Raw genomic sequence first — 13,121 nt, 5'->3', positions numbered from 1 at the left:
CTGCGGTTGAACCAGCCTCTGGGAAAGTACATACAGTTGTCCCTCAGAATCCTTAGGGAGTTAGTTCCAGGACCCCCCATGGATACAAAATCCAAGGATGCTCAAGTCTCTTATACAAAATGGCATAGTACTGGCATATTTCCTATGCACATCCTCCCATATACTTTTTTTTTTTTTTGTGAGGAGATCAGCCCTGTGCTAACATCTGCCAATCCTCTTTTGTTGCCGAGGAAGACTGGCCCTGGGCTAACATCCGTGCCCATCTTCCTCCACCTTATATGGGATGCCGCCACAGCATGGCTTGCCAAGCACTGTGTCGGTGCGTGCCCGGGATCCGAACCAGCAAACCCTGGGCTGCTGCACTGGAGCGCACGCACTTAACTGCTTGCGCTACGGGGCCGGCCCCCTCCCATATACTTTGAATCATCTCTAGATTAAGTATAATACCTAATACAATGTACATGCTATAAATAGTTGTTATACTGTATTATTTAGGGAATAATGACAAGAAAAAAAGTCTGTACATATTCAGTACAGATGCAACCATCGTAGGCCTTTCACTCTGTAGTTGGTTGAATCCATGAGGGCTGATGGTACGCAGGATAGTGGGGGGTGGGTGGAACAAATGCCATAGATCAGTCAGTATACACCACGGGTCGGCAAACTGGCCCGCTGCCTGTTTTTGTAGATAAAGGTTTATTGGAACACAGGCACATCCATTTATTTACATATTGTTTAGGGCTGCTTCCATGCTACAACAACAGAGATGAATAGTTGTGACAGAGACTGTGTGGCCCTCAACGTCCAAGATATTTACTATCTGGCCCCTAAAATCTAGCAACCCCTTGTCTATAATAATATTCCCTCCTTGCTTTTGCCCAGCACTTGAAGAAGCAAGTTGTTACGGAATCCTAGTAAAAGTCCTCAGCCCCCCTTGGGAACTCCACTGGTAGTTTCCTGGGGATATTACAAGACTGTTTGGGTTCCTTTCTCCTCCTGTGTGGGGAGCTGGGGCAGACAGTCCTTTGGGTCAGTCGAACCTTGATGGGGACTGAGGTGTGGTAAGACAAACCAGTTATCTCTGTTGGGGCTGACTGCTCACTCAGAGCCAGCTCTCAACTAGGACAGCAAAAGCCTGCTCAGATTCCAACACTCCTCTCCCATCCTCTCTAGGTGCTCTCACAACTTCTTAGGGTCCCAATCCAAGAACCTAAGCAGCATCTCTTAGGAGTTGGTTTTGGGAAAGGGTTAAGTTTACCTGCTTTCAGGTGTGATGATGTATGAAGATACACTTCCTTCTGGAACACTGTGGGGATCAAAGATGAATGTTAGCCATTTTTAGGAGGAGGAGAGGCAGGTTCCTTTACTTTTATCTCCAGCTTCCTTCCTTCCTGTCTTGTAGAGTATGGATAGTTAACGGTCCCTGGAGCCATTTCCAAGGACAGAGGAGAGCCTGACTTCCTTTATTTTTAGTTGCTGACATTTGTAGTCCTGATTACATAATAGCAAAATCCTGGCCAACTCAGCTTTCTCTCAATTCAAGGCAGGCCTGAAGCCTGCCAGGGTCAGGACTGGCCTACAGGGAAGGGAACAAATCGAGTGGCATTCTCCTGATTCCATTCCCACACTAACATCCTCCAGATGTTCATTTCCAGTCCGGGCCTCTCCTGGGACCTCCAACTCTGCTATCTAACTGCTTCCTTGCCATCTCCTTTTGGGTGTCTAATGTTAGGCATCTCTCAGACTTAATATCTCCAACAACAAACTCCTGCTAATCTTCCCCTTCCAAGATCTTCCTCATCTCAGGAAATGGCAACTTTAGGTACTTAACGTCAAAAATCTTGCTATCATCCTTGATTCCTCTCCTTTCACACCCCACAATGCAATCCAAACCACCAGCAAAATTTCTTAACTCATTCTTCAAAAACCCAGAATCTAAACACTTCTCACCAGCTCCATTGTTTCCCATCTAGATCATCTCTATAGTCTCTCTGATTACTGCAGAAGGTCACCCAGTTTCTGCTCTTGCCACCCTTCCTGAGTCTATTCATAACACAGCAGCCAGAGTGAGGCTTTTAAAACTTGTTAGGTAATGTCATTCCTCTCTTCAAAACCCTCCAGTGACTTCCAGTTTCATGCATATTAAAGGCTAAAGTCCTTAAATTGACTTACCAGGCCCTCCATAATCCACTCCTTCCCTGCCCTGCATTTCTCATTGACCACTCTCCCTCTTGCTCACTCTAGTCTAGCCAACTGGCCTCCTGTTCCCTAAAGATACTATGCATGCTCCCTGGAAAGCTCTTCCATATATCTCGATGGCTTACCGCCTTGCCTCTTTATTTAGGTCTTTCATTTAAATGTCACCTCAGTGAGTGAACCCCTGACCTAATGTAAAACTGAAAGCCACTGTGAGCATTCTCTACCCTTCTGTGCTTTAGTTTATTTTCATGGCACTTATCTGTCTACTGTATGCCTCTTTCCACTGAAATGTAAGCTCTGTGAAAGCAGACATTTTCTTCTCTTGTTCATGGATGTATCCTGGGCCCGAAACTGCATGGCACATAGTGGACGCTGGTTAAATACTGATTAGGAATGAGTGGATAAATTCTCCCCCATCTCTTTTATAGGGAAGGGAAGAGGATGCCCAGAGGCAGAGCCGTGCTGCCTATCCCTGGGGACTGTAGATGCAATATCACTCTGAGTGTTTCTCTGCAGGGCTGTCCTCCCTGGGGAGCCCTCCTTGCCTTCCAGTGTGTGGGACCTGGCTTTCATCAGCAGTGGAGCTCCAGGCCAGAGGGCTGCAGGGCCAAACAGGGGGCTGGCCTGATGCAATGGTTACACAGAGATTAGCTGGAGACAGGACTGAAAGAAAGAGGCAGGGACCAATCCCAGGAGAAGGACAATACACTAGGGAGACCCCAAATGGCTTCCCACACTTAAGAGATCCAGGATGCTCTCTTGTGCAAGAAGCCCAGGGACCTCTAGGGGAAAGGGAAGATCCATCTGCATTTCCTGTCCATCGGCACCCCTCTCCCCGAAGGCTTGTGTCAGTCTCTCTGCCAGGGTGCAAAATGGCTGTCCTGTGGAGGGTCCAGGAGCCCCAGATACCGACATGCTCATGCTGGCCCTGAGACGCTGCGGCTGAGACTGGGTTGGGGGTGGAGTAGGGGCAGTGCCGCTGGTGGCAAAGCGGCGGCAGCGGCCTAAGCCATGGTCACCCAGGCTTCTCGGCGCGGGGGTGTGTCCTGCTGCCCCGTCTCCCACCGGACAGGCCTAACGAGGCGGCCTGGGTCAGCAACTGGAGACACTAAATCTCTGAGGGCAGACGGGGCCCCTTCCCCTACAGCACAGAGCAGGGCCTGTGCTCCGGGCAGGGGTGGGATGACGCTGTCGTCCCAAGGGAGAAGAGTCTGTAAGCACCACTCCCGAATAAAGGATTCCCCCCATCCCTCCCTCGGACGGTTGAGGGGGTGGGGCCCCATCCTCAAGAGCGGATGCCTCAATCTGGAAGGGACAACTGGTGTTCGCGAGGATGCGAGGGTAAAAGGTAGATGGGGGATCAGTACTCGCCTCTCTCCTCAGGTTCCGGCTCTGATTTTGGCTCTGTGGCTGCCACCCGCTCATCTTCAACATGATACGCTCTCTGCCTTAGACCCAAGCCTCTGACCTCGAGAGCCGGGAGCAGCGTTCTTTTAACGTGGCCTTGTCCTCCTCTCGGGGAGGTCCAGAAGCTCACCAATCAGGAAGCGGCACGCCGGCGCTGGCCCCGCCTCATCCCTCACATCCGCCACTCAGGAGCCCTCACGGGGCCGCCCCCACCGCTCCCTCCCGCTGGAAGGCGGACGTCGCGTTGGACCCGGAAGTGGCTTTGGGTCACGAGGCTTCGCGGAGGAGGTGAGTGAGTCATGCGCGCGCGCGGAGGGGAGAGCTGGAGGGGGGAGGGGAGGCGAGGGGGGCGGGGATGATGCAATGTTTGGCAACCGGTGTCTGCGCGCGCACGCGCAGGGGACTAAGAGGGTGGTGGGAGGTGCAGGGGGGTGGGAGAGAGAAGAGGGGGCGGGGCGCTAGCTCCCGGCACCCAACGGCCCCAACGGCCCCCAACCGCGGCCGCCCCTGGGCTGCCGGGGAAACCTCTGTGCAGCTTGTCTTCCCTCAGGAGCTCTCGTTCCGCCCACCTGGCGTTAACCCCGTCTTACCTCTTCCGCAGGGGACTCCCATTTTCCTTGACCCCCTCCCTGCTAATGGGCACAAGGCCTTTTAACCCTCTCTCCGTTGAAAGTTTGCATCTGTCCACCAGGATTGTCTGCTGCATCTTCTTGAGTCTTCTTAAAGGGGCCTTATCTTTTAGCTCCTAACTCCCCCAAAAGGGGCTGAGGTATTTGAATCCCCTTGGTAGTCATTTTCAGCTCCTTTCAGAAGAGCACCCTTAGCTTTTATCTTCGTGAAGTTTCCGACGAACCCTCAGCGTGCCAGAGTTCACGTTCTTTGCCCAGTGGACGCGATTCTGTTTCCCCACTCATCTCCCCCATAGTGCTCGGGCCCCCTTCACCAAAGACCAAGACCCCCGCTGGCTTTTCACTGTCCCAGAGAGCAAGTCCTGTGACTCCTGCTGCGAGGAGCCGGCACAGGCCTGCCTCCCAGGTGTCTGGGCCACAGCAGAGCCTTGTTGCCCCGGGCACTGCGTGCACTTGAGCCCACGACTGACTGCCGTGGCCTGGGTTGTCAGGAGCCCCGATTCTAGCCTCAGCTACCCCTTACTTGCCCAGGGATCCTAGGCCAGCCACCTAAGCTCTGTGCCTCACCGTTCTTGTAAATAAAAGATAATGAGTTGTGAACGTAAAATGAGAGAACTATGAACTTGGAGACAGCTTGAACAAGAGTGAAAAGCGCCATGCAAAATGCAGTCTTTTTCTTGTGCCATTAGGTAGAAAACAGAGGCCATGTGGTGGCCTGTTACATACCCTGTCATACCCTCATGGGGGCAGCCAGAGTATGTCTGAGTAGAAACTATTACAAGGCCGGTCGTGGCTAGATGGCAGGTATGGGTGGTGGTGTGACAGTGACAGGTCCTTGGCCAGGCCTGCTCGGTTGCTCCAGACCTCCATTTCCCCTTCTGTAAATGGGAGAGGGGGTGGATTGGACCAGATGGTCTCTCCCGGCCCAAAGATATCACCAGGTTGTCAGTGACAGGCAGAGGTCATGTGACTTGACAGGCCGAGGTCGTGTTGTGACATGTTGACCCGGGGAGGCGGGTCAAGTCCCAGCACACTACCCGGGAAGACTTTGGGGCGGGGCAGGGCAAGTCGCGACTTTCATCTTTTGGGGCTGGCCCCTCCCGGACCTGGCATTCCTGGCTCCCCCAACAGATTGTGGCTTTGGAAGGGGCCCCTCCCCGGGGAGGGCTGGGATTGGCCACCAGTGGCCTGGGAAGAGGCTCAGATCCTTCCGCGGAGGGCGGGGGGGCCGCGTGGGGTGTTTGTTCTCTTGGGGATTAATGGGGGGTTGTGGGGGAGGGGTAGGCGCGCTCCCGCATGCGCACTGCGGCCCCTCCTGTTGGCTCGTCGTTGTCCGCTGGGCGGGGGCCCGGCCCCGCCCCTCTCCCGTCCGGGCGGCGGCGGCGGCGGCGGCTGCGGCGGTGGCGGCGGCAGCGACGGCGGCGGCGGCAGCAGCCTGCGCGGTGCCTTCTGGGAACGGAATCCCCAGGGCTGCCCCTGGCCCCTATGGCGCATGCGCGGGAGGCCGCTCGGTGATCCGCGGCGGCGGCGGCGGCGCTTCCTGCTAGGACCGGCCGGGGCCGTACCGGAGGCTCAGGCTTCACCGACCCTCCTCCCACTCCCTCCCACTCACCCTCTGGGCCGCGACTGCGCAGGGCGGGGCCGGCCGAACCATGGGCCGCGGTGAGTGCAGGGCCCGGCCCCCCCCACCCCGCCCCTCCCCCTCCCCTCCCCTCCAGTCCCTACCCTCTGCCCCCTCGGCGTCCTCTCGGCCCCTTTCCCTGGCCCCATCCCCGCTCCCCCGCCCTCACCTGCCCCCACCGGTTCTCCCTCTTACTGCTTGACTTTTGCCTTCTTCACCTCCCTCCCCTGAGTGCTTCGCCCACCCTCTGCCCGCCCTCTCCCCAAGTTCCTTCCTACTTCGTGCGCCTTCCCCTCCTCCCCAGGCTGAGGGAAGCAGGCTGGGTGACAGGGCGCCTTGTTATGAGAGGGAAAGTTTAGAAGCCGCCAGCGTGGGGTGGGAACGATGGTGAGGTTGGGGAGGATACTTGCAGGTTTGAGGGGAAGCCCCACGTATCACAGGAGAAGCCGTCTTGGAGCTAATTTGAAGCCAGTGGGACAGGAGGTGCAGAACCCCCTTGCCTTAGGCTTAGGGGAAGATCAGGAGCTTCTCAAGATCGGGGAGAAGACAGAGCTATGATTCCAGGCTTTCTTAAGACCCACATGAGCCAGATCAGTGATTGTCTAGTGGAGTAGGCATGGGGGGAGTTCTGCTGGTACCACCCCAGCGGGCAGTTGGGCAATTGCCTGGTGACCTGTGGGGCAATGTGTACTTTTTATATGATTTTCCTGGGGGGAGGGAACAGCAGGGGCCAGACTCTCTGGGAAACCTCCTAGTGGCCTGGCCTTATGGGAATTTGCCCACACTCCTGGGTGAAGTCTCCTATCCCTCATGGGACAAAAGGACCTTGCTCTTTACATGTATAGGGGTTGGGCTATGATTCCTTGGTCCTTGGCAGTTGAGGCTGTGACCCTCTGGTCCCTAGGGACTAGACATGGAAAGGATGGTTGTGAACTCAGCCAGCAAATCCCTGAGCTCTTTAAGGGCACTCACCTCATACTGTTAAGGGTTTTTCCCTTGAGAGTGTCTTGGGCTGTGGTGCTCTCCTGAGTTGGGCAGATTCCTGACAGTCCCTTCTCTTCTCCTGGGTCTTGCAGGTGTGGGCTAAGCCGGCGGCCCCGGCTTTAGACTGGACCCCACGATGTTTGCAGAGATGTTCAGGTAGCCGTGGTGTGAGGGCAGAGGGCTCCCCCTCATCCTCTCTCCTAACTCTCTGAGGGTTTCCCTTGCCCCTGAGTTCTCTCTGGTCTCCCCACAACCTTTGCCTTCCCGGAGTTCTCCCTCAGGTACCCAGCACAGTTTAATCCTCCTAATGCCCACATGGATGTCTGTGTTATCAGGCACGTGGGAGCTGATTACACACAATGAATGGGGGCAATGAGAGCAGTGGAGCAGACAGAGCTGGGGGCCCTGTGGCCACATCTGTCCCCATCGGCTGGCAGCGCTGTGTTCGAGAGGGTGCTGTGCTCTATATCAGGTATGGATCCTCAGATTCCCTGAGTTCTATCCCCAGGCCCTTCAGTTGACTGAATTTTCTCTCTCCCATCCCTCCTCTCAAAGCCCAGATCTCTGGTACCCTATTGCTCTCCTCTGTTCTGCCTTCCTTCCTCAGCCTTTTTGCTCTCTGTATCTCTGGCCTTTTGAATCTGTTCTCCCTCTTCCTGTCTCTTCCCACATCCCTCACTCTCTGCTCTTCCCAGGAAGGTTTCTGACAAAGGAACTGTTCTTTAGGAGTGTCTACTGATTCAGTGTCAACTAACCCCATATTTTCTGACCCTGTTCTCTCCCAGCCCAAGTGGCACAGAGTTGTCTTCCTTGGAGCAAACCCGGAGCTACCTCCTCAGCGATGGGACCTGCAAGTGCGGTCTGGAGTGTCCACTCAATGTCCCCAAGGTCAGAGTGGTGAGGGGTGCCAGAGAGTACAAGGGTAGGCCAAGAGACTTAATGTGTATCACTGACTATGGTAGGTCTTCTCACAGATTCCACCCCTCAGGGTCCCTGTTCATGCCTTCTACCCTACAGGTTTTCAACTTTGACCCTTTGGCCCCGGTGACCCCGGGTGGGGCTGGGGTGGGGCCGGCATCAGAGGAGGACATGACCAAGCTGTGCAACCACCGGCGGAAAGCCGTAGCCATGGCAACTCTGTACCGAAGCATGGAGACCACCTGCTCACACTCTTCTCCTGGTGAGTCTTCTCCAGTTTACAGGAGACTGAGGAAAACTTAAGGGCCTAGAATAGAGATGGTGGGAGGAGCTCTATGAGAAGGAGCAAGGAGAAGGGAGGAGTGGGGAGCTGCTTGGTGAGAGGAGGGCATAGGAAGGTTGGGAATTTATGGGAGATGAGATGGAAAAAGACAAAAGAAAGTTCTTGGAAGGAGAGCCATAGGCTGACCTTTCATTTCTCATTTATTGCAGGAGAGGGAGCGAGCCCCCAAATGTTCCACACTGTGTCCCCAGGGCCGTCCTCTGCCCGCCCTCACTGTCGAGTCCCTCCTACAACTCCACTTAATGGGGGTCCTGGCTCCCTTCCTCCAGAACCACCCTCAGTTCCACAGGCCTTCCCTCCTCTAGCAGGCCCTGGGGGGCTCTTCCCACCGCCAAGGCTTCCTGACCCAGTCCCCTCTGGAGGCAGCAGCAGCCCTTGTTTCCTCCCAAGGGGCAATGCCCCCTCTCCAGCTCCACCTCCTCCACCTGCTATCAGCCTCAACGCCCCCTCATACAACTGGGGAGCTGCCCTCAGATCCAGCCTGGTGCCTCCTGACCTGGGCTCTCCTCCAGCCCCCCATGCCTCCTCCTCACCACCTTCAGACCCTCCTCTCTTCCACTGTAGTGATGCCTTAACACCCCCTCCTCTGCCCCCAAGCAATAATCTCCCTGGTGTCCCTGGCCCCTCTGGTCCTGCCACTCAGCCACCAGTGTCTTCAGCCACTATGCACCTGCCCCTGGTCCTGGGACCCCTGGGAGGGGCCCCCACGGTGGATGGCCCTGGGGCGCCCCCTTTCCTTGCTAGCAGCCTACTCTCTGCCGCGGCCAAGGCACAGCACCCCCCGCTCCCCCCTCCCAGCACTTTACAGGGCCGAAGGCCCCGTGCCCAGGTGCCCTCAGCTTCCCACTCATCACCCCGGCCCTCTCAGCGTCGTCCCCGGCGACCCCCAACTGTACTGCGATTGCTAGAAGGGGGAGGCCCTCAAGCCCCTAGACGGAGCCGTCCTCGGGCCCCTGCTCCTGTCCCCCAACCGTTTCCTCTCCCTGAGCCATCCCAACCCATTCTCCCTTCTGTGCTGTCCCTGCTGGGACTCCCCACCCCTGGCCCTTCCCACTCTGATGGAAGCTTTAACCTTTTGGGGTCAGATGCACACCTGCCCCCTCCCCCAGCCCTCTCCTCAGGGAGCCCTCCCCAGCCCAGGCATCCCATCCCGCCCTCCCTGCCTGGGACCACCAGTGGCAGCCTCAGCAGTGTGCCAGGTACGTGAGTGTGGTAGAGGCCTTCCTCACCTCGGATGCAGACAGGCAGCCAAGGCATTTAGGGGAGAGTTTAGAGAGCTCCTTGGTGGGTTTCTGGGTGGGGGGCAGGGAGGTTGGCTTCTTTGGATGCTGGGAGAAAGGGCCTCTCTTGAGCTGAATCTCTCTTTTCCTTTGCAGGTGCCCCTGCCCCACCAGCTGCCTCCAAAGCCCCCCTAGTCCCCAGCCCTGTGCTTCAAAGCCCATCTGAAGGGCTCGGGATGGGGGCGGGCCCAGCCTGCCCTCTGCCTCCCCTGGCTGGTGGGGAGGCTTTCCCTTTCCCCAGCCCTGAGCAGGGCCTGGCGCTGAGTGGAGCTGGCTTCCCTGGGATGCTAGGGGCCTTGCCTCTTCCTCTGAGTCTGGGGCAGCCTCCACCTTCTCCATTGCTCAGCCACAGTTTATTTGGCGTGCTGGCTGGGGGAGGGGGACAACCTCCCCCTGAGCCCTTGCTACCCCCACCAGGGGGACCTGGCCCTCCCCTTGCCCCAGGCGAGCCCGAAGGGCCTTCGCTTTTGGTGGCTTCCCTGCTTCCGCCACCCCCCTCAGACCTTCTTCCACCCCCTTCTGCACCTCCTAGCAACCTCCTTGCCTCTTTCCTGCCCCTGTTGGCCCTGGGCCCCACAGCTGGGGATGGGGAGGGATCTGCAGAGGGAGCTGGGGGTCCAAGCGGGGAGACATATTCAGGTTTGGGAGATCTGCCCCCCCTACTGTTCCCCCCCCTTTCAGCCCCCCCCACCCTCATAGCTTTAAATTCTGCGCTGCTGGCTGCCAGCCTGGATCCCCCCTCTGGGACGCCCCCCCAGGTGAGGATAGGGGGTGAGTGGGTGGGACAGAACAAGAAGTAGAATCAGAGATGGGAGCTGGGAATCAAAGGCTTTCAGTTTCATGCCTGAGCTCTTCCTCAGGGCCTTTGGGGAGGGCTCAGTTCTTGGCTGGGGGTAGGATGGCTGCAGGAATTGGGACTGTATTCAATAAGCGTGGTCTACTTCATGTGAGGCTTCAGTGCGATTGCGTCTGTGAGAGTACTATAAACTTACTGCATACTTCACACATGTAAGTGTTACAACCGTTCTTTCTCCTTAGCCCTGTGTCCTGAGTGCCCCCCAGCCTGGACCACCTACCTCCAGTGTCACCACGGCAACTACTGACCCGGGGGCCTCCTCTCTGGGCAAGGCCCCCTCCAACTCAGGGAGACCCCCTCAACTCCTTAGCCCTCTGCTGAGTGCCAGCCTGCTGGGTGAGTCTGAGGGAAAATTCTGGGTGAAAGAGAAGAAAGGAGGCAGTAGAAATTGGGATTAGAGGCTGGAAGAAGTGAGGAAGAAGGTCTTTGACTGCTGGGTATAGCCTAAGAGAATAATGGGGTCTGCTCAGCCTAACCAGTTTGCCTAGGGAGACTCCTGACTTTGTAATTCCTCAACAGGTGACCTGTCTTCGCTGACCAGCAGCCCTGGAACCCTCCCCAGCCTGTTGCAGCCTCCTGGCCCTCTTCTCTCTGGCCAGTTGGGGCTGCAGCTCCTCTCTGGGGGGGGAGCTCCTCCACCCCTCTCAGAGGCTTCTAGTCCCCTAGCCTGCCTGCTACAGAGTCTCCAGGTGAGCGTGTGGGTGTGTCTGTCAGGAAGAGAATTTTTTCCCAAACTGGCAACATAGGCATTCTGAGTTATAGTAGCAGAGGGACTGTATTTGAGACTGACTGAGATGTTATTTTTTGTCTATAGATCCCTCCAGAGCAGCCAGAAGCCCCCTGTCTGGCCCCTGAGAGCCCCACCTCAGCCCTTGAATCGGAGCCTGCCCGGCCTCCCCTCAGTGCCTTAGCCCCACCCCACAGTTCTCCCGACCCCCCAGTCCCTGAGCTGCTCACTGGGAGGGGGTCAGGGAAACGGGGCCGGAGGGGAGGAGGGGGACTTCGGGGCATTAACGGTGAGGCCAGGCCAGGCCGGGGCCGAAAGCCTGGCAGCCGGCGGGAGCCTGGCCGACTGGCCCTCAAGTGGGGGGCACGTGGTGGCTTCAATGGACAAATGGAACGGTCCCCAAGAAGGACCCACCATTGGCAGCATAATGGGGAGCTGGCTGAAGGGGGTGCTGAGCCCAAGGATCCATCCCCTCCCAGGCCCCATTCTGAGGACCTTAAGGTGAGTGCAGAGTGATGGAGGTCTGGGCTGCAGGGCTCTGAGGAAAGGCCTGGTCATGGTCCCTTTTTCTAACTTTTCCTACACACACAGTCCATCTTTTCCCAGGTGCCCCCGGGGGTAGTCAGAAAGTCTCGTCGTGGCCGGAGGAGAAAATACAAGTGAGTGTTGGGCCTGCCACAGTCCTGGCCTTTCCTCACTTCTTGCTGGGTTTATAGAAATGTCTTAAGAGGAGCTTGGCTTTCAAAAAGGCAGATACTTATTTGAATATGAATAAGGATATTATGCCTTCATTGGTCAAATATAGAAAGTTTCCCACCCAAACTCCAAAATCCACCTGGTGCTTGGGGAGGTGTCCCTGATCATCTGTGCCCCTTATTGCAGCCCTACACGGAACAGCAGTAGCACCCGCCAGGACGTTACCTTGGACCCCAGCCCCACAAGCCGCGTAAGTGTGTGTGCACGCGCCTGCATGGGTGGGGGTGTATGCGGGATGAGGCAGGAGGAAGAGGGGTAGAGGGAGTGGGGAGAAAATAAAAGACTTCCTGATACTCAGCTGTTTGATCACTTCTTTCAACTTCCCCTCTTGTATAGGCGGCTGTCCCTCTGCCTCCCCGGGCCCGCCCTGGCCGTCCTGCCAAAAACAAGAGGAGGAAACTGGCCCCATAGCAGCCATCCCTGGAGCTGGATCTGACCCTGACTGGGGAGAGCTGGGTGCTGAGCCTTGGGAGCCCCTGCCAGCCACCTGCACCTGTGGACAGGGGGTGGGGGCACTACTCCCCACTCAGAGCACAAATGCAACCCCCTCCCCTACAATCCCATCCTGAGCCATTGCAGGGGGTAGGGAAGCTCACCTCCTCCCCCCGAAAGCCATGTCACTGAAAAGGCCTGGGGGGGTGGTATATGGCCCTCTCCCCACCAGGCTAAGGGGAACACCCCCTTCCCCAGGTCTTTTATTTGTTTAAGTTATTTTTGCACAAATGACTCTTTTATATTTAATTCGACTTCATTGCCTCCCTTCTTGAAGCCAGCAGGCTCAGTTTACAAACCTGTGAGCTACTGTTGGCTGCTGCCCTCCTTCCCAGTGAAAGGTACAAAGCAATAAGCATCATGCATCCTCCCTCACCCCTCCAACGCCCCTCTGCCTCTGGCTCAGGTTGCTCAAAGCACAGATCCCCTCTTACCCCTGTCCCCAGGTTTGAAACACATAGCCTCATTTCAAGGTGTAGCCAGCTTCCCTCTACTTTCCTCCGGAATATAAAAAGGGGGAAGGGGGCAAAGAGAGCCTGCTGGGCCTCTCCTCCCATACACACTACACTGCCCCTTCGCCCCCCCCATCAAAACGCTCAGAGACGTTGTGATGATGCGACTGAGGATTATGCAACGTGGTCCAACCGGAGTGGCCAGCATGACCAGCTGTCCAGGGGCTGCCTCCTGCCTTTTCTTTTGTAAAGACAAGACCCTTGGGAGTTTTAATTCTGTTTTGTACTTGCCCTGTGGGGCCTCCACTGCTTTTCTATGGGAGACACTCTTAATTTAACAGATGAGAATATTTTGAAACTCTGGCTCTGACTCTGTACTCATTTTTTCCTTAGTTCTTTGATAAGAACAGGTTACAATTTCAACCCTCTTGTAGTCGAGAGTGGCTTAGGCTGCCTA

General features: G+C 56.5%; 2 protein-coding genes across 4 annotated transcripts; one reads left to right on the top strand and one right to left on the bottom strand.

Annotated features, from left to right (window-relative positions):
• Positions 1-24: 24 nt before the first annotated feature.
• LOC147914693 (DDIT3 upstream open reading frame protein) lies at positions 25-3,756 on the bottom strand. Its single transcript, XM_087442138.1, has 3 exons — positions 3,571-3,756; positions 1,259-1,306; positions 25-676 (listed from the first exon to the last, which is right to left on the bottom strand). Exons 1-2 carry the CDS (start codon positions 3,631-3,633, stop codon positions 1,265-1,267), a joined length of 105 nt encoding a protein of 34 aa, XP_087298264.1. The 5' UTR covers positions 3,634-3,756; the 3' UTR covers positions 25-676; positions 1,259-1,264.
• Positions 3,757-3,794: 38 nt separating this feature from the next.
• MBD6 (methyl-CpG binding domain protein 6) lies at positions 3,795-13,027 on the top strand. Of its 3 annotated transcripts, none has more exons than XM_087442128.1 (13): positions 3,795-3,894; positions 6,933-6,996; positions 7,176-7,312; positions 7,626-7,728; positions 7,858-8,020; positions 8,251-9,300; positions 9,478-10,139; positions 10,420-10,573; positions 10,757-10,926; positions 11,052-11,465; positions 11,556-11,623; positions 11,847-11,910; positions 12,057-13,027. In XM_087442128.1, the coding sequence occupies exons 3-13, from the start codon at positions 7,200-7,202 to the stop codon at positions 12,129-12,131; spliced, it is 3,036 nt and encodes a 1,011-aa protein (XP_087298254.1). In that variant the 5' UTR covers positions 3,795-3,894; positions 6,933-6,996; positions 7,176-7,199; the 3' UTR covers positions 12,132-13,027. The 3 variants fall into 3 exon arrangements, with proteins under 3 accessions (XP_087298254.1, XP_004429371.1, XP_014642148.1); XM_004429314.3 differs by lacking the exon at positions 3,795-3,894 and adding an exon at positions 5,651-5,897 and having other exon boundaries at positions 11,571-11,623; XM_014786662.2 differs by lacking the exon at positions 3,795-3,894 and adding an exon at positions 5,651-5,897.
• Positions 13,028-13,121: the final 94 nt, after the last annotated feature.

Source organism: Ceratotherium simum, chromosome 17 (genome assembly GCF_057802395.1).
Source record: "Ceratotherium simum simum isolate JZ-2026a chromosome 17, ASM5780239v1, whole genome shotgun sequence".
NCBI classification, from domain to species: Eukaryota; Metazoa; Chordata; class Mammalia; order Perissodactyla; family Rhinocerotidae; genus Ceratotherium; species Ceratotherium simum.
This window is presented reverse-complemented; position numbering and strand designations above follow the sequence as displayed.